The sequence below is a fragment of the Convolutriloba macropyga genome, chromosome 9 (assembly GCF_964194025.1).
Source record: "Convolutriloba macropyga chromosome 9, txConMacr16.3, whole genome shotgun sequence".
Classification (NCBI taxonomy): domain Eukaryota; kingdom Metazoa; phylum Xenacoelomorpha; order Acoela; family Convolutidae; genus Convolutriloba; species Convolutriloba macropyga.
Window position 1 is genome coordinate 48,618,480 of NC_134476.1, and position 24,150 is coordinate 48,642,629.

At 36.8% G+C, this 24,150-nt stretch overlaps 1 protein-coding gene across 2 annotated transcripts in view; it reads left to right on the top strand.

Annotated features, from left to right (window-relative positions):
• The window catches only part of LOC142345431 (uncharacterized), a 75,724-nt gene that overhangs the window by 42,566 nt on the left and 9,008 nt on the right, over window positions 1-24,150 (top strand). For both annotated transcript variants that reach the window (XM_075397477.1, XM_075397478.1), the window contains 3 exons: window positions 10,992-11,103; window positions 11,646-11,916; window positions 14,902-15,174. In XM_075397477.1, coding sequence (XP_075253592.1) covers window positions 10,992-11,103; window positions 11,646-11,916; window positions 14,902-15,174 — 656 coding nt within the window. The remainder of the gene's footprint in view (window positions 1-10,991; window positions 11,104-11,645; window positions 11,917-14,901; window positions 15,175-24,150) is intronic.

The following is a 24,150-nucleotide window of genomic DNA, read 5'->3' on the forward strand; positions in this document are numbered from 1 at the left end:
TAGAAAGCAAACTCTTACACAAAAGCAATTTGAGCAGTCAATAATTATTTAGTGAAATTGTCTAAATGCATTGGATCAAGGTCCAAGTGAGCGGTCAAAAAATTAATTTTGGACATTAAATAGAGAGCAAATTCCATTTCGAAATATATTAGAAAGCAAACTATTACACAAAAGCAATTTGAGCATTCAATAATTATCTAGTGAAATTGTCTAAATGCATTGGACCAAGGTCCAAGTAAGCGGTCAAAAAATAATTTTGGACATTAAATAGAGAGCAAAATCCGTTTCGAAAAGAAATTAAGAGTTTAAATGTGTAGAAATAAATTTTGCCAGAGAAAAACGCACCCAATTAATTCCGGAGGAAGAGTGTCAAGCCAATTACTCAATCACTCCCCCTGCTTAGACTTTTTTGGATTTAGGGAACTGAAAATTTTGAGGCATGTTCTTGCAAAGTTTAATTCTCTGTAATAATTATGGAAAATCGTTACAGGTTCTTTAATTATTCGATTGATTATCTACAATGAACATAGAGCTTGAGGGTTTCTGTTACCTAAGGAAAAGCCGACTATTTAATAGACAATACTGGTAGAATTATGTTCAAAGCAAATGAGCAAGCATTTCTAACCATTTAAGAACCATCAATAAGTTTATGAGACAATTATGTTTATCTCTGAATATAAAATAAGGGGTTTTCAATTATTAGTTGTTTACAATGGGTATTGAAACGGTTATTTAAACTAATTTGGAATCCGTTAAACTAAAAAACTGTGATTAGATCAATTGGCAATAGGAATTTGTATTTAAAATGAGATTTGATCACCAAATACTACCACGAGACATACGACAGGATTTAAAAGTTAATATGCTCGAGAAGTATTGGCGGTAGTCTAAACTATTGAAGGGTTTAAAGATTCTCTGATAAAGTTATTTTTGTTTTTGAATAAGACCGGGATCCGGTGCCTTGGCAAAAAAATTTGCCCTCAAATCACAGGTCAGTTATGACGAAATCAAAAAAAATTAGTTTTTGTGACGTGTTGAAGAGTTACAAAACACTGCTATGTATTGCTAATGGCTATTAGAAAAAATTTGCTTGCCACATGCTTCAACCCCATAAGTTCTGAGTCTTTTAACCGCTAGTAATTCTGACCTCTATGTTACGAAATGTGATTTTTCAATTACTTTGACGTACGCGGAAATGTTTATTAATATACGCACACTGCTCGTCTGCTATCGAGTATTCGAGCCTGAATGATTGTTTTTGGCCAATTTTGGTTCCATAGTCTCTTTATTTGAACCTTGAATGATGCCTGAGGCTAATATTGTTCGCTTTTAAAAAATGATATTTTTCGTTGTTTTTAAATGCAGGAAAATGCACGAATAGTTGTAAAAGTGCTCAAAACATTTTCTTCAAGTTTTGTTTAACATTAAATTGATCTAAAGCTTCGATGAATAGTGCAAACAATTGTAGATATGTGGTGTCAATTTTGTCATCAAAGGAACCAGGTTTGTTTACATAAGATTACGAATTTCATTTAATTAACAACGAGTGTTGGTTTAAAAACAGTTGAAAGCAGTTGAAACACAGAGCAATTTCATATGCAAGATTTTATCGTTATTTAAGAGATGACAAATTCTGTGCAAAGAAAAGAACTGATTGGCTCATATATTGTTAGCAGGATTTCTGAAGTCGACATTGTAGACGGAAATACCAAAAATTCCTACAACTACGAATTTACACCTATCTTACCGCAGTCTCAATTTTTTGTAATTATAAATCTTGATTAATTTTTTTCTTAAATTATTCAAGATTTTGAAACAAATTTTGAAAAAAACAGACACAAATTTTGGAAAAACTTTTTAAATATTTCGGATATTTTAAAAAAAAATTATCGCTCCATTAAAAAAGTTCAATGAAAACTTCAATTCATTAAAAAGTTTTTCAAACGAAATGAAGCGTGAAATTTAACAGCAATTCTAGTTTCGGAATGCTTCTGAACCAGTTCCCAGCTTTTCATAGATTCTTAGTGAAGAATTTGAACGACATTCAGCAGATAAAAAGATATACCTGTGTACACAAACTGATGACAGAAAAATGTTGGAGATCAACCAAAGTTCACAAAGAGCTGAAGTTGTAACTACTGATGAAACTGGTACTGTCTCCAAAATAGTGGACAATATAGTGTTAATGCACACATTCCAACATAAATGTGGTCTAGAGACTTTTAACGTCCAATTTTTAGAAGACACGATTTCAAACAGATTGAAATTACGGATTGTTTCAGATCGTCTCAAACAATGTCAATATAACAGAACTAGATAAACACTGGGCGTAAATGGGCGTTTAACCTCAATATTCTTAAGGCATTGGTAGTAACTAAATATAATTTTAATTACTGACCTACATGAACACTAACTATATTATCCACCAAAAGCAAATTCCATTTCGAAAAGAACTTAAGAGTTTAAATGTGCAGGAATAAATTTTGTCAGAGAAAAACGCACCCAATTAATTCCAGAGGAATAGCGTCCAGCCAATTACTCTATCACTCCCCCTGCTTCGACTTTTTTTGAATTCAGGAAACTAAAAATTTTAAGGCATGTTCTAGCAAAATTTAATTCTCTCTGATAATTATGGAATATCATTAAGTGTTCTCTTATTATTCGATGGATTACCTACAATGAAAATAGAGGTTGAAGGATTCTGTTACTTAAAGGAAAAACCAAATATTTGTTAGACAACACGGTTAGAATTATGTTCATAGCAAATGAGCAAGCAGTTCTAACCATTTAAGAACCATCAATAAGTTTTTGAGACAATTATGTTTATCTCTGAATACAACGTAAGGGGTTTTCAAGTATTAGTGTTTTGCAATTGGTATTGAAACGGTTATTTAAACTAATTTGGAATCCGTTAAACTAAAAAACTGTGATTAGATCAATTGGCAATAGGAATTTGTATTTGAAATGAGATTTGATCACCAAATACTACCACGAGACATACGACAGGATTTAAAATTTAATATGCTCGAGAAGTATTGCGGTAGTCTAAAATATTGAAGGGTTTAATTTTTCTCTGATAAAGTTATTTTTGTTTTTGAATAAGACCGGGATCCGGTGCCTAGGGGTAATCCGCGTGCCAAAAACAAAGATTACGAATTTCTGAGGCCAGAATGAGGTTGAAATTGTGCAAAACAAGATAAATCAAAAATGTTATTGACAAAAAATTTGACCTCAAATCACAGGTAAGTTATGACGAATTTAAAGAAAAATAGTTTTTGTGACGTGTTGAAGAGTTACAAAACACTGCTATGTATTGCTAATGGCTATTAGAAAAAATTTGCTTGCAACATGCTTCAACCCCATAAGTTCTGAGTCTTTTAACCGCTAGTAATTCTGACCTCTATGTTACGAAATGTGATTTTTCAATTACTTTGACGTACGCGGAAATGTTTATTAAAATACGCACACTGCTCGTCTGCTATCGAGTATTCGAGCCTGAATGATTGTTTTTGGCCAATTTTGGTTCCATAGTCTCTTTATTTGAACCTTGAATGATGCCTGAGGCTAATATTGTTCGCTTTTAAAAAATGATATTTTTCGTTGTTTTTAAATGCAGGAAAATGCACGAATAGTTGTAAAAGTGCTCAAAACATTTTCTTCAAGTTTTGTTTAACATTAAATTGATCTAAAGCTTCGATGAATAGTGCAAACAATTGTAGATATGTGGTGTCAATTTTGTCATCAAAGGAACCAGGTTTGTTTACATAAGATTACGAATTTCATTTAATTAACAACGAGTGTTGGTTTAAAAACAGTTGAAAGCAGTTGAAACACAGAGCAATTTCATATGCAAGATTTTATCGTTATTTAAGAGATGACAAATTCTGTGCAAAGAAAAGAACTGATTGGCTCATATATTGTTAGCAGGATTTCTGAAGTCGACATTGTAGACGGAAATACCAAAAATTCCTACAACTACGAATTTACACCTATCTTACCGCAGTCTCAATTTTTTGTAATTATAAATCTTGATTAATTTTTTTCTTAAATTATTCAAGATTTTGAAACAAATTTTGAAAAAAACAGACACAAATTTTGGAAAAACTTTTTAAATATTTCGGATATTTTAATAAAAAGAATTATCGCTCCATTAAAAAAGTTCAATGAAAACTTCAATTCATTAAAAAGTTTTTCAAACGAAATGAAGCGTGAAATTTAACAGCAATTCTAGTTTCGGAATGCTTCTGAACCAGTTCCCAGCTTTTCATAGATTCTTAGTGAAGAATTTGAACGACATTCAGCTGATGAAAAGATGTTCCTGTGTACACAAATTGATGAGAGAAAAATGGTGGAGATCAACCAAAGTTCACAAAGAGCTGAAGTTGTAACTACTGATGGAACTGGTACTGTCTCCAAATTAGTGGACAATAAAGTGTTAATGCACACATTCCCACATAAATGTGGTCTAGAGACCTTTAACGTCCAATTTTTAGAAGACACGATTTCAAACAGATTGAAATTACGGATTGTTTCAGATCAGCTCAAACAATATCAACTTAACAGAACTAGATAAACACTGGGCGTAAATGAGCGGTTTAACCGCAATATTCTTAAAGCATTAGTAGTAGCTAAATGTAATTACATTTACTGACCTACATGAACACTAACTATATTATCCACCAAAAGCAAATTCTGTTTCGAAAAGAATTTAAGAGTTTAAATGTGCAGAAATAAATCTTGGCAGAGAAAAACGCACCCAATTGATTCCAGAGGAATAGCGTCCAGCCAAGTACTCTATCACTCCCCCTGCTCCGACTTTTTTGAATTTAGGAAAATAAAAATTTTAGGACATCTTCTAGCAAAGTTTAATTCTCTCTGATAATTATGGAATATCATTACATGTTCTCTTATTATTCGATGGATTACCTACAATGAAAATAGAGGTTGAAGGATTCTGTTACTTAAGGGAAAAACCGACTTTTTGTTAGACAACATGGGTAGAATTATGTTCATAGCAAATGAGCAAGCAGTTCTAACCATTTAAGAACCATCAATAAGTTTTTGAGACAATTATGTTTATCTCTGAATACAAAGTAAGGGGTTTTCAAGTATTAGTTGTTTGCAATTGGTATTGAAACAGTTATTTTAACTAATTTGGATTGCGCTGAACTAAAAAACAGTGAGTAGATCAATTGGCAATAGGAATTTGAATTTGAAATGAGATTTTATCACCAAATAGTACCACGAGACATACGACAGCATTTAAAACTTAATCTGCCATAGAAGTACTGGCGGTAGTCTAAACATTGAAGGGTTTAAAGGTTTTCCGATAAAGTTATTTTTGTTTTTGAATGAGACCGGTAGCCGGTGCGTTGGGGTAATCCGCGTGCCAAAAACAAAGATTACGAAATTCTGAGGCCAGAATGAGGTTGAAATTGTGAAAATAAGACAACTCAAGAAGGTTATTGACATATAATTTGCCCTCAAATCACAGGTCAGTTATGACGAATCCAAAAAAATTAGTTTTTGTGACGCGTTGAAGAGTTGCAAAACACAGATATGTAGTGCTAATGGCTATTAGAAAAAGTTTGCTTGCAACATGCTTCAACCCCATAAGTTCTGATCCTTTTAACCCGTAGTAATTCTGACCTCTATGTTACGAAGTGTGATTTTTCAATTACTTTGACGTACGCGGAAATGTTTTTTAAAATACGCACACTGCTCGTCTGCTACCGAGTATTCGAGCATGAACGATTGTTTTTGGCCAATTTTGATTCCATAGTCTCTTTATTTAAACCTTGAATGATGCCTGAGGCTAATGTTGTTCGCTTTTAAAAAATGAATTTTTTCGTTGTTTTTAAATGCAGGAAAATGCACGAATAGTTGTAAAAGTGCTCAAAACATTTTCTTCAAGTTTTGTTTAACATAAAAGTGATCAAAAGCTTCGATGAATAGTGCAAAAATTATGGATATGTCATGGCAATTTTGTCATCAAGCGAACCAGGTTTGTTTACATAAGATTACGAATTTCATTTAATTAACAACGAGTGTTGGTTTATAAACAGTTGACAGCAGTTGAAAGACAGAGCGATTTCATATGCAAGATTTAATCGTTATTTAAGAGATGACAATTTCTGTGCCAAAGAAAAGAACTGATTGGCTCATATATTGTTAGCAGGATTTCTGAAGTCGACATTATAGACGGAAATACCAAAAATTTCTACAAATACCAATCTACACCTACCTTAACGCAGTCTCATTTGCTTGTAATTACATATCTTGAATAGTTTTTTTCTTATGAACAGACTCAAAAATTGAAAAATAATTTTCAAATATTTCGGAAATTGTAAAAAAAAATTATCGCTCCATTAAAAAAGTTCAATGAAAATTTCACTTCATTATAATGTTTTTCAAACGAAATGAAGAATGAATTTTTACAGCCATTCTTTTTTTGGAATGTTTCTGTACCAGTTCCCAGCCTTTCATAGACTCATAGTGAAGAATTTGAACGACATTCGGCAGATAAAAAGATATACCTGTGTACACAAATTGATGACAGAAAAAACTTGGAGATCAACCAAAGTCAGAAAGAGCTGAAGTTGTAACTACTAATGAAACTGGTACACTCCCCAAATTAGTGGACAATAAAGTGTTAATGCACACACTCTCACTTAAAATTGGTCTTGAGACTTTTAAATTTCAACTTTTAGAAGACAAAGACACGGTTTCAAAAAGATTGAAATTACGGATTGTTTCCGGTCATCTCAACCTGTTTCATGTCAATTTAACAGAACTAGATAAAAATTGGGCGTAAATGAGCGGTTTAACCTCAATATTATTAAAATAGTAGTAGTAACTAATTCTAATTGAAATAATGGCGTACATATTTTATATTATCCACCAGAGTGGGGAGAATAGAAACATACTTCTCATGTGTCAAAAAAAAAATGACATGGACTGATGAAAATTGATTAATTAAACTGTTGATCTGCTGTTTAAATAAATATATTTTTGGTGACCTAGTTAATTATTAATTCAATACTCTCAATAAAAATATTATCCACTACTACTGAAGTAGAATGAAAAAACACTCTTCATACTATGTGGAAGGGTGAAGGTTTGGATGTTGCACCCTCCCCTCACAATAAATGAAAAAAGACAGATTCACTTTTAAAATCTCATATGTAGTTCTTCTAACATATCATTCGTAAATTTTGTTTCACTTTTCATATTAATATTACATCCGTGCTTTGATATAGTTTTTGGAATCTCTGGGAAATTGATCGCTAATAAACTTTTATTTAAGGTATATATATAGCCACTTTTCCACTTAAATCCCATGACATTTTTCATCAAGAAATTTTTACAATCAGCTCTGACACTACAAAACAAATGGTAGCTGAGGTTGACCCAGGCCTACGGCAAAACTTTTGTTTTATCGTTGGCAAACTCACATTAGCCAATGCTACCGCACAAATATTTTTGGGCCACAATTACTCTGCGTACATGCTCCACTAAAAGAATGTGATCTTCACTTGTGAAAGTCCCAAAGATCTTATAGCGCCTTGAACTGTAATGAGTCATAGTTGTAAAATAATTCCTACTTTTCTTATCACACTCAAAACACTTAATCTTTTATCTTGAAGAACAAAAATAACTTAATCCTAAGTTTGTGGAGAAAAGTCTGATTAAAATTTGATCACACAATCATGGTCGGTTAAACTTATTTATCAGTTCAAAAAATCTATTTCATTCTTTATAATTATGTCCACAACATTCTGTATCGATTTGTTTAAATTTTTACTGAGGTTTCAGCATATTGCTTTTATAATCATTTGATAATCCGCTGCCACTTACACACGAAGTACAATGGGGACATTTACATTTTTATGCAAAACAGTCTTTATAATTATATTTAATTTTATTGAAGAAAAGAGAGTTTTGTCTAATGTTACTGACGTCAAAATCGATTCATAATCGAACAACAATAGTCGAGAAGGTATTCAAAATATTAAGCCGAAAACCACTTTAATAGGTACATATAGTGGTTATAGTTACTTAAAATTAAGTTAAAAGAACTTTATACGTAAATTGGAACGATGTTTGTGCGTATTTAAATTCTCGATCCTGATTGGATAAAATTCTCTAGCTTACATCTATTTACTTAGTAACATATTGATCTTTGCAAACGTAGCAACCCGAAGGTTGGTGGCAGAATAAATCATTGCTGAATCAGTATAGAGACGTTCTGTTTTTCAGGATGGCCAGTAATTTGTTCATGTTGCAATTTACACGGGCCAATCTTGATTTCCGAGTAAAATTTACAGCTTGAAAAATAATATGCTCACCTTAATTCTCGCCAACCAGATTTGCTTTAGATGCGATTCGAACTTCCACGTGGGTACTTGTAATATTTAATATGCGTAGCAAGTCAGTAACTACTGAGCTAAATGGGCTTTGTGATAATTGCATACAAAATAGCTTATATATAAACAAAATGTTTAGTACTATAGTAATTACGAGTTATAAGCTACAAAAGTATGCCATCACTCCGCTCAGACTTAAATTTGGCGTATGGGTAATTTTCAGACTGTAGAGGATAAGTTTAGCCTGGGCTAACTCCATGACCTCAATATAATCATAATGAGGATGAACTGCACATAAAAAACTCAAAATTTTCTGAAGATGCAATATTTCAGAACTGAGACTCAAGTCCGGGAAGCTTTTAAATTCATCGTAATCACCTTTTAAACAAAGAAAAAAATTTTTCATTTCATGGAAACTTTTATTGATGAGAAAGAAATTGAAAACAATTTTGTATAATTTTTGACTGTTCCGCATTTATTGTAAGGGGAACGGGTAAAACTCTTCTCCTTGACCCCTGCCAACTTTACTTTAGTTCAGGACGCAGAAAGCAACGCGCTAAAAATTTCCACTTTTCCCCCTTTTTATTACGGTTCCCAATAAAGAAATGGTTTCATCTTAACCCAAATGAACATGTTTGTCAATTTATTATGAAAAGTTATTATTTACGTCTCTGGTCTCTCCATAGCAATCCGATAAAATTCGTAACCAATTCTGTTGATTATTATTATGCAAAACTTTAAAATCCCATTTAAATTTCTTTTTTTTAGTCTAAATTGAGTTGTAGTCTTGGAATTTTTTTAATGTCTTTTCAATAAGACAAATACTAAGTTGCTGCCAAAAACAAAGAAGCAATTTTAGAAAACTGAGTTTCAAATATGTGTTTGCTTTTTGATTAGCGATTGCATGATGTTGTATTTTTGAATGTTTTAGAATGATGACTGAAAACTACCAAAAAACGCACCACATTTGATAGCTGTGAAAAAATTGCATAGATTTTTTTGAAAGACGCAATGACAATGCGAGCACAAGGCAATTTAAATGCAGAAAATGTGAAATTTAACTTTTCAAATCGATGAAAATGGTCAACGCAGGGACTAAAAGTTTGAAAAAATGCCAGGAAAGTGGTCAATATCTGCAAAATTAGTTGGTTTTTATTCACGACAGGTGATGAAATTGAGAGAAAAAAACGTAAAAGAAGAGATGCAAGTAGAGACAAGATTTGAAAGCGTCGATAATGTTTAAAATCACTGCTGACGTTGTTTTTAGAAATAAAAAAGTGTTGAAAATTTCGTGCAAATTCAGACCTAGAGCTTCAGACCTACTTATGAAAAGATTTTAAAATTCTAGTAGGTGGGGATATTGACTGTAATTGCACGGTCGAGGTTCTTAGTTAAAGTCGAGCTACTATATTTTCATTTGTCGAGCTAAAGTCTTTTCATAACGAAGAAAATCCAGCCAAGGTCTTTTCATGGGTCCACGATTAGTCATTTCATAACCAACAAAGTCGAATTCAGATCTTTTCATGGGTCAACCATTAGTCTTTTCATAAGTCTGTTTTTTTCAGAATTCGAAATTTTTTGTTATTTTCTGCTTGTGAACACATGACATGGAAGCAGTACCAGAGCAAGAATAGATAACTTTGCATCAGAGCATTCCAACTTAAGAAACAGTTGGAAAACAGCCAAAATCTTTAAGAACTTTTGTCAAATCTTAAGATAAAGAGTTATGGCAGCTTAAGTACAATACCACATTACTTGATTCAATGAAATCAGCTAGCTTAAGTGTATTGGCCCTAGTCCCATTAGCCATGACAATATTTTGGCGTTATTCAGTTTGTTTTCCCTTCCAAAATTATGAACTCTTTTTTACAAAATAATTCAGTTTTTTGAGGGACTTGTAGTTCTTCTGAATCGTGAAAGGTGAAGGAGCTTAGATGCTGACTACGTTATATGCAATATTGCACGAAAAATGTTAATGGCAAAAAAGCAGACTTATTAAAAGACCAATGATGGACCCATGAAAATACTTTAACCCGACTTTGTTTGCAAACATTATGTCCAGCTTAAGTCCAGGCCAAAGTTTGGATCGAGCCAAAGTCTTTTGTAAAATTTGGGCTCCAACTAAAGTTTTTTGCGAAAAATCTGAGTCGAGCTAAAGTCCAGAATGTCTTAAAGTCCAGATAAAGTCTTATCATAGCTCAAAGGAGCCGAGTATGCTCTTTTCATAGTACATTTTGGTCGAGTATTGTCTTTTCATAAGTCTGTACCTAGACCTTTTAATTAATTGTCATAAGCTCTTTCTTTACGGCATCAAACAATACAAAACTATCCAAAATTGTGGACTATCCAAATCAAAAAGTTGATGATTGGAAGAAAAGGAGGCTATCATTCTGAAGACGGCGGTTCACGATTGAGCAGGGCTGTTGATTGCTAAGTAATAAGTGTGTTGTGTGAATTTGTCGAAAACATGCAAGAAATTGCTGAAAACCTGAGATTTTCCATTGATATATTTTTAGCAGCTTTCACCTCATTTCCTTCATATATTTCTAAAAATTCTCAACCCGGGTTGCGCAGGTTATATTTTATGTCTGAAAAGATGATTATTATTGACTGTTTTGTTGACAGGATCACGTGTGAGTGTGGACTTTCCAGTGATAAAGGGAGCAGCCATAGCCAGTTTCTTTGCAGCATTGTACCATATTGCAGTGCCACTTCTCGCAATCTCAATGGGCGGAGCAGGGACTATTTTCAAATTGACTTTTGAACGACTCATCAAAAATTTTTTATCAGCAAACATAAGTTTTGACTGTAATATGTAAATTGGAATTAAAAGCGAACGCCTTCAATAATTAGAATTCCAACATAAAATTACTGGTATTTTTTGTAAAAAGGTAGTTGATTGATGGGCAGCTCGTTCAATTGGTTTCATTTAATTTTTGATACTCATTTCTGGTGATGATCTTCTTTTTCTTTTTGGACAACTATTGAGAATGGAATAACGACTAAGGTACTTGTTGTTCAAAAATATTATCCAGATATATTCAAAATCATCTTGAGATCAAAGAGCACGCAAAACTCCCAGGCATGATCACTTTCTATACGTTTCACCTCACTCAAGGAAGTATGTAATCCTAAATTGAAGACTTATCTAAGACCATGTTTTTAGTCAACTTGATAGCTTTCAAGTAAAAAAGTTATAATTTTTGTTTTTATTTCAAACGATATGCTACCGTTGTTCATTTCAATTTTGTCAAAGCAGTCCCTTTTAATGCCATTTCAAGTCATGTTCTACTACTGTCGACCAATGGACGAGAGAATGAGTGAGTGTAGTCTTGAGGAGAAGAAACGATTCACAGATTTAATGTTTGACAATATTCGCTACAATTTACGCGTACCATACCCAAGAATTTGCCGGGAAGCGCCCAATTACTTTGTCCAAGTTGGGTATTCAATTTACCCCCAGATGGGGCGCACATTCTCACTGTTGCATTACGCTGTGACTCTCGGATCTATAATGATACGACTGTTTGCTGTACTCATCATAATACAGGTCAGAATAGATTTGAGCCTTCTTCTTACTAACAGTGAGCGTTGCTTAAGATAGTCCCCTCGTCGACGTGTAGGCCATATGAACCGACTGACTAAGTAGAGCAAAGATTAATTTCCCTACCCTAATTACATGGTCGAGCACACTACTAAAGTCGACTTGAAGTCTCTAAGTACACCCACAGTTTTTTTTATACCCAACATCTGTTGACCATGGTCTTTTCATACTGTATCGGCCGAACCCGGTCTTTTTGCGATTGATCTGGTAGATAGGGTATGTAATTGTTAACGTTCAAAAAGTTCAGCTTAATTTTTACAGAAACGCCCTCCATATTGATTGGGGCTTTAATTTAATGCCTCATAGCTCCACAGCAACGCTCCAGATCGCAGATCAGACGCAAGAGCAATAAAATGTCAACTTGCATAAAAATACCGGTCGTCGGAAAATTAAACTAACGAATTAAATGGTACTCTGATTTCCTCTAAGCTCCGTTAATTAATATAGTTAATTAGTATCGTTAATTAATATCGTTAATAGCTGTAATCAAAATTCAGATCTGAGTTGATCGCTGTTTAAACTTTGTGGCAAATGTGGCAGATCGGAGTTGATCGCGGTTTAAACTTTGTGGTAAATTTGTTTATCTTCGAATACGTTAGAAGTTAAATTGATACAAAAGGAACTGGTGCCATAGGTGAGATGACGACCAATTGAAGACTGCACTTGGCCAATAATAGGGATGAGAAGACTTAAGGTCGGCCTAACTGTAAGCTGGATTTTAGCTTGACCCGCATCGAGACCGAATGGTAAACTTTTTAGAATTTGCGAGATTCCCCTCAAAAGATGGTTAACTTATAAGATCTTGTAAGCCGAATAGTTATCTTGTATGAAATTGAAAGTCTAATGGTTAACTTATGGTTAAATTAACTCATGGATTGAATAGTTAGGTTTCAGTCCAAACTGAAAAACAAACTCGAAAAAGAATTTATGATTGATTTGATATTTGGAAAGTGTCAGTTATATTATAGTGGTATAAAATGTGGAAGCATCAAACAAAAACTGTCAGAATTATGGCGGTTTGAAAAATATTTTGATAATTTTGTCGAAGTGATTGACTTTTTTTAAACTTCATTGAGCGAAATAATTCTCCAAAAACAGCAATTGCTTTGAGGGAGATGAATGTAAAGTAATAATTGTCTGAAGCTTCCACTTTTTCTGCTATTTCCAATGCAAAAGAAAAAAAGAAAAAAATGATAGTCGTAACCTATTATTCTTTAAAATGTTTCATAATTGCATAGCTAATGCTAAACAACAGACCAACGACAATTGATAACCAAGAATTTGCAAGCCGAATGGTTATATTGTAAGTAACTTGTAAGTCGAATGGTTAAATTGTAAGTAACTTGTAAGTTGAATGGTTAACTTGTAAGTAACTTGTAAGTCGAATGGTTAAATTGTAAGTAACTTGTAAGTCGAATGGTTAACTTGTAAGTAACTTGTAAGTCGAGTGGTTAAATTGTTAGTAACTTGTAAGTCGAATGGTTAAATTGTAAGTAACTTGTAAGTCCAATGGTTAAATCGTAAGTAACTTGTAAGTCGAGTGGTTAAATTGTAATTAACTTGTAAGTCGAATGGTTAACTTGTGGGTAACTTGTAAGTCAAATGGTTAAATTGTAAGTAACCTGTAAGTCGAATGGTTATATTGTAAGTAACTTGTAAGTCGAATGGTTAAATTGTAAGTAACTTGGAAGTCGAATGGTTAAATTGTAAGTAACTTGTAAGTCGAATGGTTAAATTGTAAGTAACTTGTAAGTCGAATGGTTAAATTGTAAGTAACTTGTAAGTCCAATGGTTAAATCGTAAGTAACTTGTAAGTCGAGTGGTTAAATTGTAATTAACTTGTAAGTCGAATGGTTAACTTGTAAGTAACTTGTAAGTCGAATGGTTAAATTGTAAGTAACTTGTAAGTCCAATGGTTAAATCGTAAGTAACTTGTAAGTCGAGTGGTTAAATTGTTAGTAATTTGTAAGTCGAATGGTTAAATTGTAAGTAACTTGTAAGTCGAATGGTTAAATTGTAAGTAACTGGTAAGTCGAATGGTTAAATTGTAAGTAACTTGTAAGTCCAATGGTTAAATCGTAAGTAACTTGTAAGTCGAGTGGTTAAATTGTAATTAACTTGTAAGTCGAATGGTTAACTTGTAAGTAACTTGTAAGTCGAATGGTTAAATTGTAAGTAACTTGTAAGTCCAATGGTTAAATCGTAAGTAACTTGTAAGTCGAGTGGTTAAATTGTTAGTAATTTGTAAGTCGAATGGTTAAATTGTAAGTAACTTGTAAGTCGAATGGTTAACTTGTAAGAACTTGTAAGTTTTTGGAAGACAAACTTTAAGGGGATGCATCGCCTTGTGTAAGAACTGGCAATAAACTTGCAAGATCTTACAAGTTAACCATTCGAACTCGATCCGGGGACAAAAAATGTTGAATCACAGTACTCTAAGCAGACACTTTGAATTGTCCGTGATCACCCTAGGCAGACTGATGGCTCTAATCAGAGTATTATGTCCCATTTAAAATCTATGAACAAACTACTTAACCTCACTGAAATTATCAATGGCCCAATTAGGTCTGGTCCGAGTCCCTTTTTGTATTGCAACTGTGTATTTATCACGAGTTTTGTAATGGATGGCCACGGTCGATCTTGAGGTACTTTTTTATATATTAAGGGTCGGAGAAATAACCAAGAAATAGCAAGATTCTCACATAATCCTGCTGTCTCTTCTTCACAGGGCTCTTAGGGAATTAGGGTTTTGCCTCGTCTGTCTGTATCATAGTCCCTTCTGACGTTTTTGATTCGTAATTCTATTATGGTTTGCATGTCACACTAGATAAATTAAATCAATTCAATTCAAAATCCCGAGTTGATATCGAAAACATTTTTACGGAATAGATGCGAGTTTCATAAAAAAAAAAGAGTTTATCATATTTTCAGGAGCATCTGATGCGTATCGGAGCAGTTAGTAAATATCTGAGCTGGCGTGTAATGAGTTACATTTTGGGTGTGGTGACAGCTGGATTAATTGTTGGAGTGTTCCAGTACTATGATCTCTATAACTACTGGGCAGAAGTTCTTACGCCCCTGGAGATCAGCAACTCATCCGCAGTTGTAGCCATAATACAGATACTCAATATCATTGCTGTCTTCTGGCTGTATGGCTCTTATAACTTCTTAAATGACATTTATGTCACAGAGCACAAAGTCAAGGTAGGCTCGTTTCTCTCCATTAAAGTTCCCCCACCTTAGGGCCCATACACATTGTGCAACCCCCCCCCCCTAAGACGTCCCAGCTAAATTTATCGAAAATTTTATAAAAAACTCAAAATCAAGAATTTAATTGCTTGATAAACTCACCCATAAAGAAATAATTTAGCCACTAATATCGCTCATCTTGTATTCCTAACAGCCCGAGACGAGATGTGAGCGGGTGTAAGCGGAAGATTTGATACGAATTGCGCTGAATATGTGCTGAAATTATGTGAGGAATATGTTGAACGCGTCGACAGTATAATTTTAGGCGCTGAAGGTGCGAAAATATTTTCAGCATTTGTCAGCAAATTTCTTACAAAATTTCAGCGCTTGAGAAAATATGAGAATTTCAAAGCTTGCAGCACATTCCTTGCATAAATTCAACACTTCAAACTTCAGAACCATTCTTACATAAATTCAGCACTTCAGAAAACGAGATAATTTTAGCGCTTTCAGCATATTCCCTATATAAAAACTTTACATGCAAATTTATAGCTCACTATTGCTTATAACGTAGTCAGCATGTACGGTCTTTCCTCTTTTGCAATTCGGTAGAGCCATTGATCAATAAAAATATCTGCGTTGTTTTTTAATGTTAATTTACATTTCTGAAAAACAGAACAACTGAAAAGAGTCACACTTTCATCTTATCTAAAGCAAAGAAGACAATCACACGTAAATTACCTGGTTTCATTCAACCAAGCAACTTGGATATGAACTCCAGCTGCGATAACTGATTCTAAAGTCTTTTGGCAGATTTCCAACTGTTTTTAAGTTGCACGGCTCAAGTGCAATGCTGTTTAGTCTTGCTTCGTTGCTGCCTCACTATGTACGAAAACAGAAAAAACAACAGAAAATTAGCGAAAACTATGTAAGAAATGCGCTGACAGCCACAATAAAAATTCAGCGATAAATCTTACATAAATATCCGCTTAATGTGTTGACAAGTATTAAATATATCTGATATATAACAAATATCTGTCTTCACAAATTAGTGCGGACAGAATAACAATTTTTTTAGGAGCTCAAACATCAAACCAACACAGTGAAGGCATTTTCACGCGGAAGAATCGGAATATAGCTTCGGGATATAGTGGTAAATCAGTTTATTTGTGGATTGCTTAAAGCTTCACTTTTTCAATCAAATATAGGTGCGAGATACAATAATTAGAATGCTTCCTAATTTTAATCAAAATGAATGTTCAAAACATGCAACCTTACCTATTTCAGAGCTGAAACGGCTCAAAGCAGAAAATTGCCAGAAGCCAATAGCTTTTTTAGTTCATGACTACAAGTCGCCTGATCGTTTTAACTGATTCTTAATCATCAGAATTCTTAATGAAAACACAAATATTAAATAAAGAGGTCTGATAAAAAAAATGCGATTTGACGCATCTAACTTGAATAGAGATAAATAATTATGAGATAAATTTTGAGCAAGCAACGCTTCTTTACATTTTGTTTTCATAAGTATAAAATGAACAGTGAAGTTGGTAGAAGTACACTCTAAAAATTGTCTAATTAAATTTACCAAAGAAAACTGCAGGTAAAAACACCTGCAAAATTACCTGCAAAAACTGATACGTGCAATTTAACTAGAATGCATTAGCTAGAATTTACCTGCAAACTCAAAAAAGAATATTATATTAGGTATGTAGATTTCAATGTGAAAAAACAATCAAAAACTCTGATTGATGTGTAGGTAATAATTCTCATCGGACGATTAGAATGTTACAAACAAAGTCCGATCAGAATACTAGAAAACTTCAGCAGCAATTCTTATGCCCGATGTTTTATCCTGGATATTTTTGTTGTCGGTAAATAGTTTTTGGCATGCTCTTCTCGACTTTCAATATTTGTTTGAATGGCTAAAATTGTCTTATCAAATAACAAAGACAAGGGAAAGTGATGAAGGAAATTGTGACAACAAAAAACTGCAATTTCTAGCTAAATTTCAGCCAATTTTAACTAGAATTGCAAGCAGTTGATATTGCTTGCAGGTAGGTTCTAGGTAAGTTGCATTAAAGATCAATTTACAGGCAAATAAATCTAGGTAAACTTACCTGCAACTTATAATCAATTTACCTGCAAATTATTTATAGTGTACAATCAAACTAGAGGTTTTTTCCTTCTAGAGGAACAGTTTTTGAAAACTGTTAAAGTTTTCCTCAAATCAGGCGACAGAATGTATTCTGAAGAGGCAAGCAGTCTTAGCTGTATATGATCTTGCAGACAAGACAATCAACAAAAAACGTCGAATGCAAAAACCCCATCCAACCTCATGGCCAGACGCAACTTCAACTGAACAAATCTTCAAAATGTACAACTGCTAACAAGCTTTACAGCAAAATATTTCAACTCAACCGTTGTTGAGCCCAGACAGAAAGTCAGTGGAACAAATTTTTCCATCGATAGAAGAAAACGTATAAACTACTAGAATGCAAGCGCCGCTTAATACTGTCGATGACTGACTCTGCGAAAAACTGATGGAAATTCTTGGAGCTAGTTGCGACTACATTACAGTACTGAACCCGGTTATTTTCAATGCCCAGTAATCTGGTCAGGGCATTTTATAGCCGGAACATCATGCATTTTGGACAAGTTTATGCTATATTTCTTTTCATCAAGTTCTTATGAACAGCGCATGTTTTGGCCAGCATGACTTTTACACTGCATGTAAAATGGCCATCATGTGTTATAAACGGCGAGTATTCTGGCCATCACGAGTTATAGACGGCGAGTATTCTGGCCATCATGAGTTATAAACGGCGGGTATTCTGGCCATCATGAGTTATAGACGGCGAGTATTCTGGCCATCACGAGTTATAGACGGCGAGTATTCTGGCCATCATGATTTGTAAACGGCGGGTATTCTGGCCATTATGAGTTATAGACGGCGAGTATTCTGGCCATCATGAGTTATACACGGCGAGTATTCTGGCCATCATGTGTTATAAACGGCGAGTACTCTGGCCATCATGAGTTATAGACGGCGAGTATTCCGGTCATCATGAGTTATAGACGGCGAGTATTCTGGCCATCATGAGCTATAGACGGCGAGTATTCTGACCATCATGAGTTATGGACGGCGAGTATTCTGGCCATCATGTGTTATAAACGGCGAGTACTCTGGCCATCATGAGTCATAGACGGCGAGTATTCTGGCCATCATGAGTTATAAACCGCGAGTATTCTGGCCATCATGAGCTATAGACGGCGAGTATTCTGACCATCATGAGTTATGGACGGCGAGTATTCTGGCCATCATGAGTTAAGAACGGCGGGTATTCTGGCCATCAAGAGTTATAGACAGCCAGTATTCTGGCCATCATAAGTTATAGACGGCGAGTATTCTGGCCATCATGATTTGTAAACGGCGGGTATTCTGGCCATTATGAGTTATGAACGGCGAGTATTCTGGCCATCATGAGTTCTACACGGCGAGTATTCTGGCCATCATGTGTTATGAACGGCGAGTACTCTGGCCATCATGAGTTATAGACGGCGAGTATTCTGGCCATCATGAGTTATAAACGGCGGTTATTCTGGCCATCATGAGTTATAGACGGCGAGTACTCTGGCCATCACGAGTTATAGACGGCGAGTATTCTGGCCATCATGATTTGTAAACGGCGGGTATTCTGGCCATTATGAGTTATAGACGGCGAGTATTCTGGCCATCATGAGTTATACACGGCGAGTATTCTGGCCATCAAAAGTTATAAACGGCGAGTACTCTGGCCATCATGAGTTATAGACGGCGAGTATTCCGGTCATCATGAGTTATAGACGGCGAGTATTCTGGCCATCATGAGCTATAGACGGCGAGTATTCTGACCATCATGAGTTATGGACGGCGAGTATTCTGGCCATCATGTGTTATAAACGGCGAGTACTCTGGCCATCATGAGTTATAGACGGCGAGTATTCTGGTCATCATGAGTTATAAACGGCGAGTATTCTGGCCATCATGAGCTATAGACGGCGAGTATTCTGGCCATCATGTGTTATAAAAGGTGAGTACTCTGGCCATCATGAGTTATAGACGGCGAGTATTCTGGCCATCATGAGTTATAAACGGCGAGTATTCTGGCCATCATGAGCTATAGGCGGCGAGTATTCTGGCCATCATGTGTTATAAACGGCGAGTACTCTGGCCATCATGAGTTATAGACGACGAGTATTCCGGTCATCATGAGTTATGGACGGCGAGTATTCTGGCCATCATGAGTTATAAACGGCGAGTATTCTGGCCATCATGAGCTATAGACGGCGAGTATTCTGACCATCATGAGTTATGGACGGCGAGTATTCTGGCCATCATGATTCGTAAACGGCGGGTATTCTGGCCATTATGAGTTATGAACGGCGAGTATTCTGGCCATCATGAGTTATACACGGCGAGTATTCTGGCCATCATGTGTTATAAACGGCGAGTACTCTGGCCATCATGAGTTGTAGACGGCGAGTATTCCGGTCATCACGAGTTATAGACGGCAAGTATTCAGGCCATCATGAGTTATAGACGGCGAGTATTCTGGCCATCATGAGTTGTAAACGGCGGGTATTCTGGCCATCATGAGCTATAGACAGCCAGTATTCTGGCCATCATAAGTTATAGACGGCGAGTATTCTGGCCATCATGATTTGTAAACGGCGGGTATTCTGGCCATTATGAGTTATAGACGGCGAGTATTCTGGCCATCATGAGTTATAAACGGCGAGTATTCTGGCCATCATGTGTTATAAACGGCGAGTATTCTGTCCATCATGAGTCATAGACAGCCAGTATTCTGACCATCATGAGTTATAGACGGCGAGTATTCTGGCCAACATGAGTTATAGACGGCGAGTATTCTGGCCATCATGTGTTATAGACGGCGAGTATTCTGGCCATCATGAGCTATAAACGGCGGGTATTCTGGCCATCATGAGTTATAGACGGTGAGTATTCTGGCCATCATGAGTTATAGACGGTGAGTATTATGGCCATCATGAGTTATGGACGGCGAGTATTCTGGCCATCATGAATTATAAACGGCGGATATTCTGGCCATCATGAGTTATAGACAGCGAGTATTCTGGCCATCATAAGTTATAGACGGCGAGTATTCTGGCCATCATGAAATATAAACGGGGGGTATTCTGGCCATCATGAGTTATAGACGGCGATTATTCTGGCCATCAAGAGTTATAGACGGCGAGTATTCTGGCCATCATGTATTATAAACGGCGATTATTCTGGCCATCATGTATTATAAACGGCGAGTATTCTGGCCATCATGAGTTATAGACGACGAGTATTCCGGTCATCATGAGTTATGGACGGCGAGTATTCTGGCCATCATGAGTTATAAACGGCGAGTATTCTGGCCATCATGAGCTATAGACGGCGAGTATTCTGACCATCATGAGTTATGGACGGCGAGTATTCTGGCCATCATGATTCGTAAACGGCGGGTATTCTGGCCATTATGAGTTATGAACGGCGAGTATTCTGGCCATCATGAGTTATACACGGCGAGTATTCTGGCCATCATGTGTTATAAACGGCGAGTACTCTGGCCATCATGAGTTGTAGACGGCGAGTATTCCGGTCATCACGAGTTATAGACGGTGAGTATTATGGCCATCATGAGTTATGGACGGCGAGTATTCTGGCCATCATGAATTATAAACGGCGGATATTCTGGCCATCATGAGTTATAGACAGCGAGTATTCTGGCCATCATAAGTTATAGACGGCGAGTATTCTGGCCATCATGAAATATAAACGGGGGGTATTCTGGCCATCATGAGTTATAGACGGCGATTATTCTGGCCATCAAGAGTTATAGACGGCGAGTATTCTGGCCATCATGTATTATAAACGGCGATTATTCTGGCCATCATGTATTATAAACGGCGAGTATTCTGGCCATCATGAGTTATAGACGACGAGTATTCCGGTCATCATGAGTTATGGACGGCGAGTATTCTGGCCATCATGAGTTATAAACGGCGAGTATTCTGGCCATCATGAGCTATAGACGGCGAGTATTCTGACCATCATGAGTTATGGACGGCGAGTATTCTGGCCATCATGATTCGTAAACGGCGGGTATTCTGGCCATTATGAGTTATGAACGGCGAGTATTCTGGCCATCATGAGTTATACACGGCGAGTATTCTGGCCATCATGTGTTATAAACGGCGAGTACTCTGGCCATCATGAGTTGTAGACGGCGAGTATTCCGGTCATCACGAGTTATAGACGGCAAGTATTCAGGCCATCATGAGTTATAGACGGCGAGTATTCTGGCCATCATGAGTTGTAAACGGCGGGTATTCTGGCCATCATGAGCTATAGACAGCCAGTATTCTGGCCATCATAAGTTATAGACGGCGAGTATTCTGGCCATCATGATTTGTAAACGGCGGGTATTCTGGCCATTATGAGTTATAGACGGCGAGTATTCTGGCCATCATGTGTTATAAACGGCGAGTATTCTGGCCATCATGTGTTATAAACGGCGAGTATTCTGTCCATCATGAGTCATAGACAGCCAGTATTCTGACCATCATGAGTTATAGACGGCGAAAATTCTGGCCAACATGAGTTATAGACGGCGAGTATTCTGGCCATCATGTGTTATAGACGGCGAGTATTCTGGCCATCATGAGCTATAAACGGCGGGTATTCTGGCCATCATGAGTTATAGACGGTGAGTATTCTGGCCATCATGAGTTATAGACGGTGAGTATTATGGCCATCATGAGTTATGGACGGCGAGTATTCTGGCCATCATGAATTATAAACGGCGGATATTCTGGCCATCATGAGTTATAGACAGCGAGTATTCTGGCCATCATAAGTTATAGACGGCGAGTATTCTGGCCATCATGAAATATAAACGGGGGGTATTCTGGCCATCATGAGTTATAGACGGCGATTATTCTGGCCATCAAGAGTTATAGACGGCGAGTATTCTGGCCATCATGTATTATAAACGGCGATTATTCTGGCCATCATGTATTATAAACGGCGAGTATTCTGGCCATCATGATTTGTAAACGGCGGGTATTCTGGCCATTATGAGTTATGAACGGCGAGTATTCTGGCCATCATGAGTTCTACACGGCGAGTATTCTGGCCATCATGTGTTATGAACGGCGAGTACTCTGGCCATCATGAGTTATAGACGGCGAGTATTCTGGCCATCATGAGTTATAAACGGCGGTTATTCTGGCCATCATGAGTTATAGACGGCGAGTACTCTGGCCATCACGAGTTATAGACGGCGAGTATTCTGGCCATCATGATTTGTAAACGGCGGGTATTCTGGCCATTATGAGTTATAGACGGCGAGTATTCTGGCCATCATGAGTTATACACAGCGAGTATTCTGGCCATCAAAAGTTATAAACGGCGAGTACTCTGGCCATCATGAGTTATAGACGGCGAGTATTCCGGTCATCATGAGTTATAGACGGCGAGTATTCTGGCCATCATGAGCTATAGACGGCGAGTATTCTGACCATCATGAGTTATGAACGGCGAGTACTCTGGCCATCATGTGTTATAAACGGCGAGTCCTCTGGCCATCATGAGTTATAGACGGCGAGTATTCTGGTCATCATGAGTTATAAACGGCGAGTATTCTGGCCATCATGAGCTATAGACGGCGAGTATTCTGGCCATCATGTGTTATAAACGGTGAGTACTCTGGCCATCATGAGTTATAGACGGCGAGTATTCTGGCCATCATGAGTTATAAACGGCGAGTATTCTGGCCATCATGAGCTATAGACGGCGAGTATTCTGGCCATCATGTGTTATAAACGGCGAGTACTCTGGCCATCATGAGTTATAGACGACGAGTATTCCGGTCATCATGAGTTATAGACGGCGAGTATTCTGGCCATCATGAGCTATAGACGGCGAGTATTCTGACCATCATGAGTTATGGACGGCGAGTATTCTGGCCATCATGTGTTATAAACGGCGAGTACTCTGGCCAACATGAAATATAGACGGCGAGTATTCTGGCCATCATGAGTTATAAACGGCGAGTATTCTGGCCATCATGAGCTATAGACGGCGAGTATTCTGACCATCATGAGTTATGGACGGCGAGTATTCTGGCCATCATGATTCGTAAACGGCGGGTATTCTGGCCATTATGAGTTATGAACGGCGAGTATTCTGGCCATCATGAGTTATACACGGCGAGTATTCTGGCCATCATGTGTTATAAACGGCGAGTACTCTGGCCATCATGAGTTGTAGACGGCGAGTATTCCGGTCATCACGAGTTATAGACGGCAAGTATTCAGGCCATCATGAGTTATAAACGGCGAGTATTCTGGCCATTATGGGTTATAGACGGCGAGTATTCTGGCCATCATGAGTTATAAACGGCGAGTATTCTGGCCATCATGAGCTATAGACGGCGAGTATTCTGGCCATCATGTGTTATAAACGGCGAGTACTCTGGCCATCATGAGTTATAGACGACGAGTATTCCGGTCATCATGAGTTATAGACGGCGAGTATTCTGGCCATCATGAGCTATAGACGGCGAGTATTCTGACCATCATGATTTGTAAACGGCGGGTATTCTGGCCATTATGAGTTATAGACGGCGAGTATTCTGGCCATCATGAGTTATACACAGCGAGTATTCTGGCCATCAAAAGTTATAAACGGCGAGTACTCTGGCCATCATGAGTTATAGACGGCGAGTATTCCGGTCATCATGAGTTATAGACGGCGAGTATTCTGGCCATCATGAGCTATAGACGGCGAGTATTCTGACCATCATGAGTTATGAACGGCGAGTACTCTGGCCATCATGTGTTATAAACGGCGAGTCCTCTGGCCATCATGAGTTATAGACGGCGAGTATTCTGGTCATCATGAGTTATAAACGGCGAGTATTCTGGCCATCATGA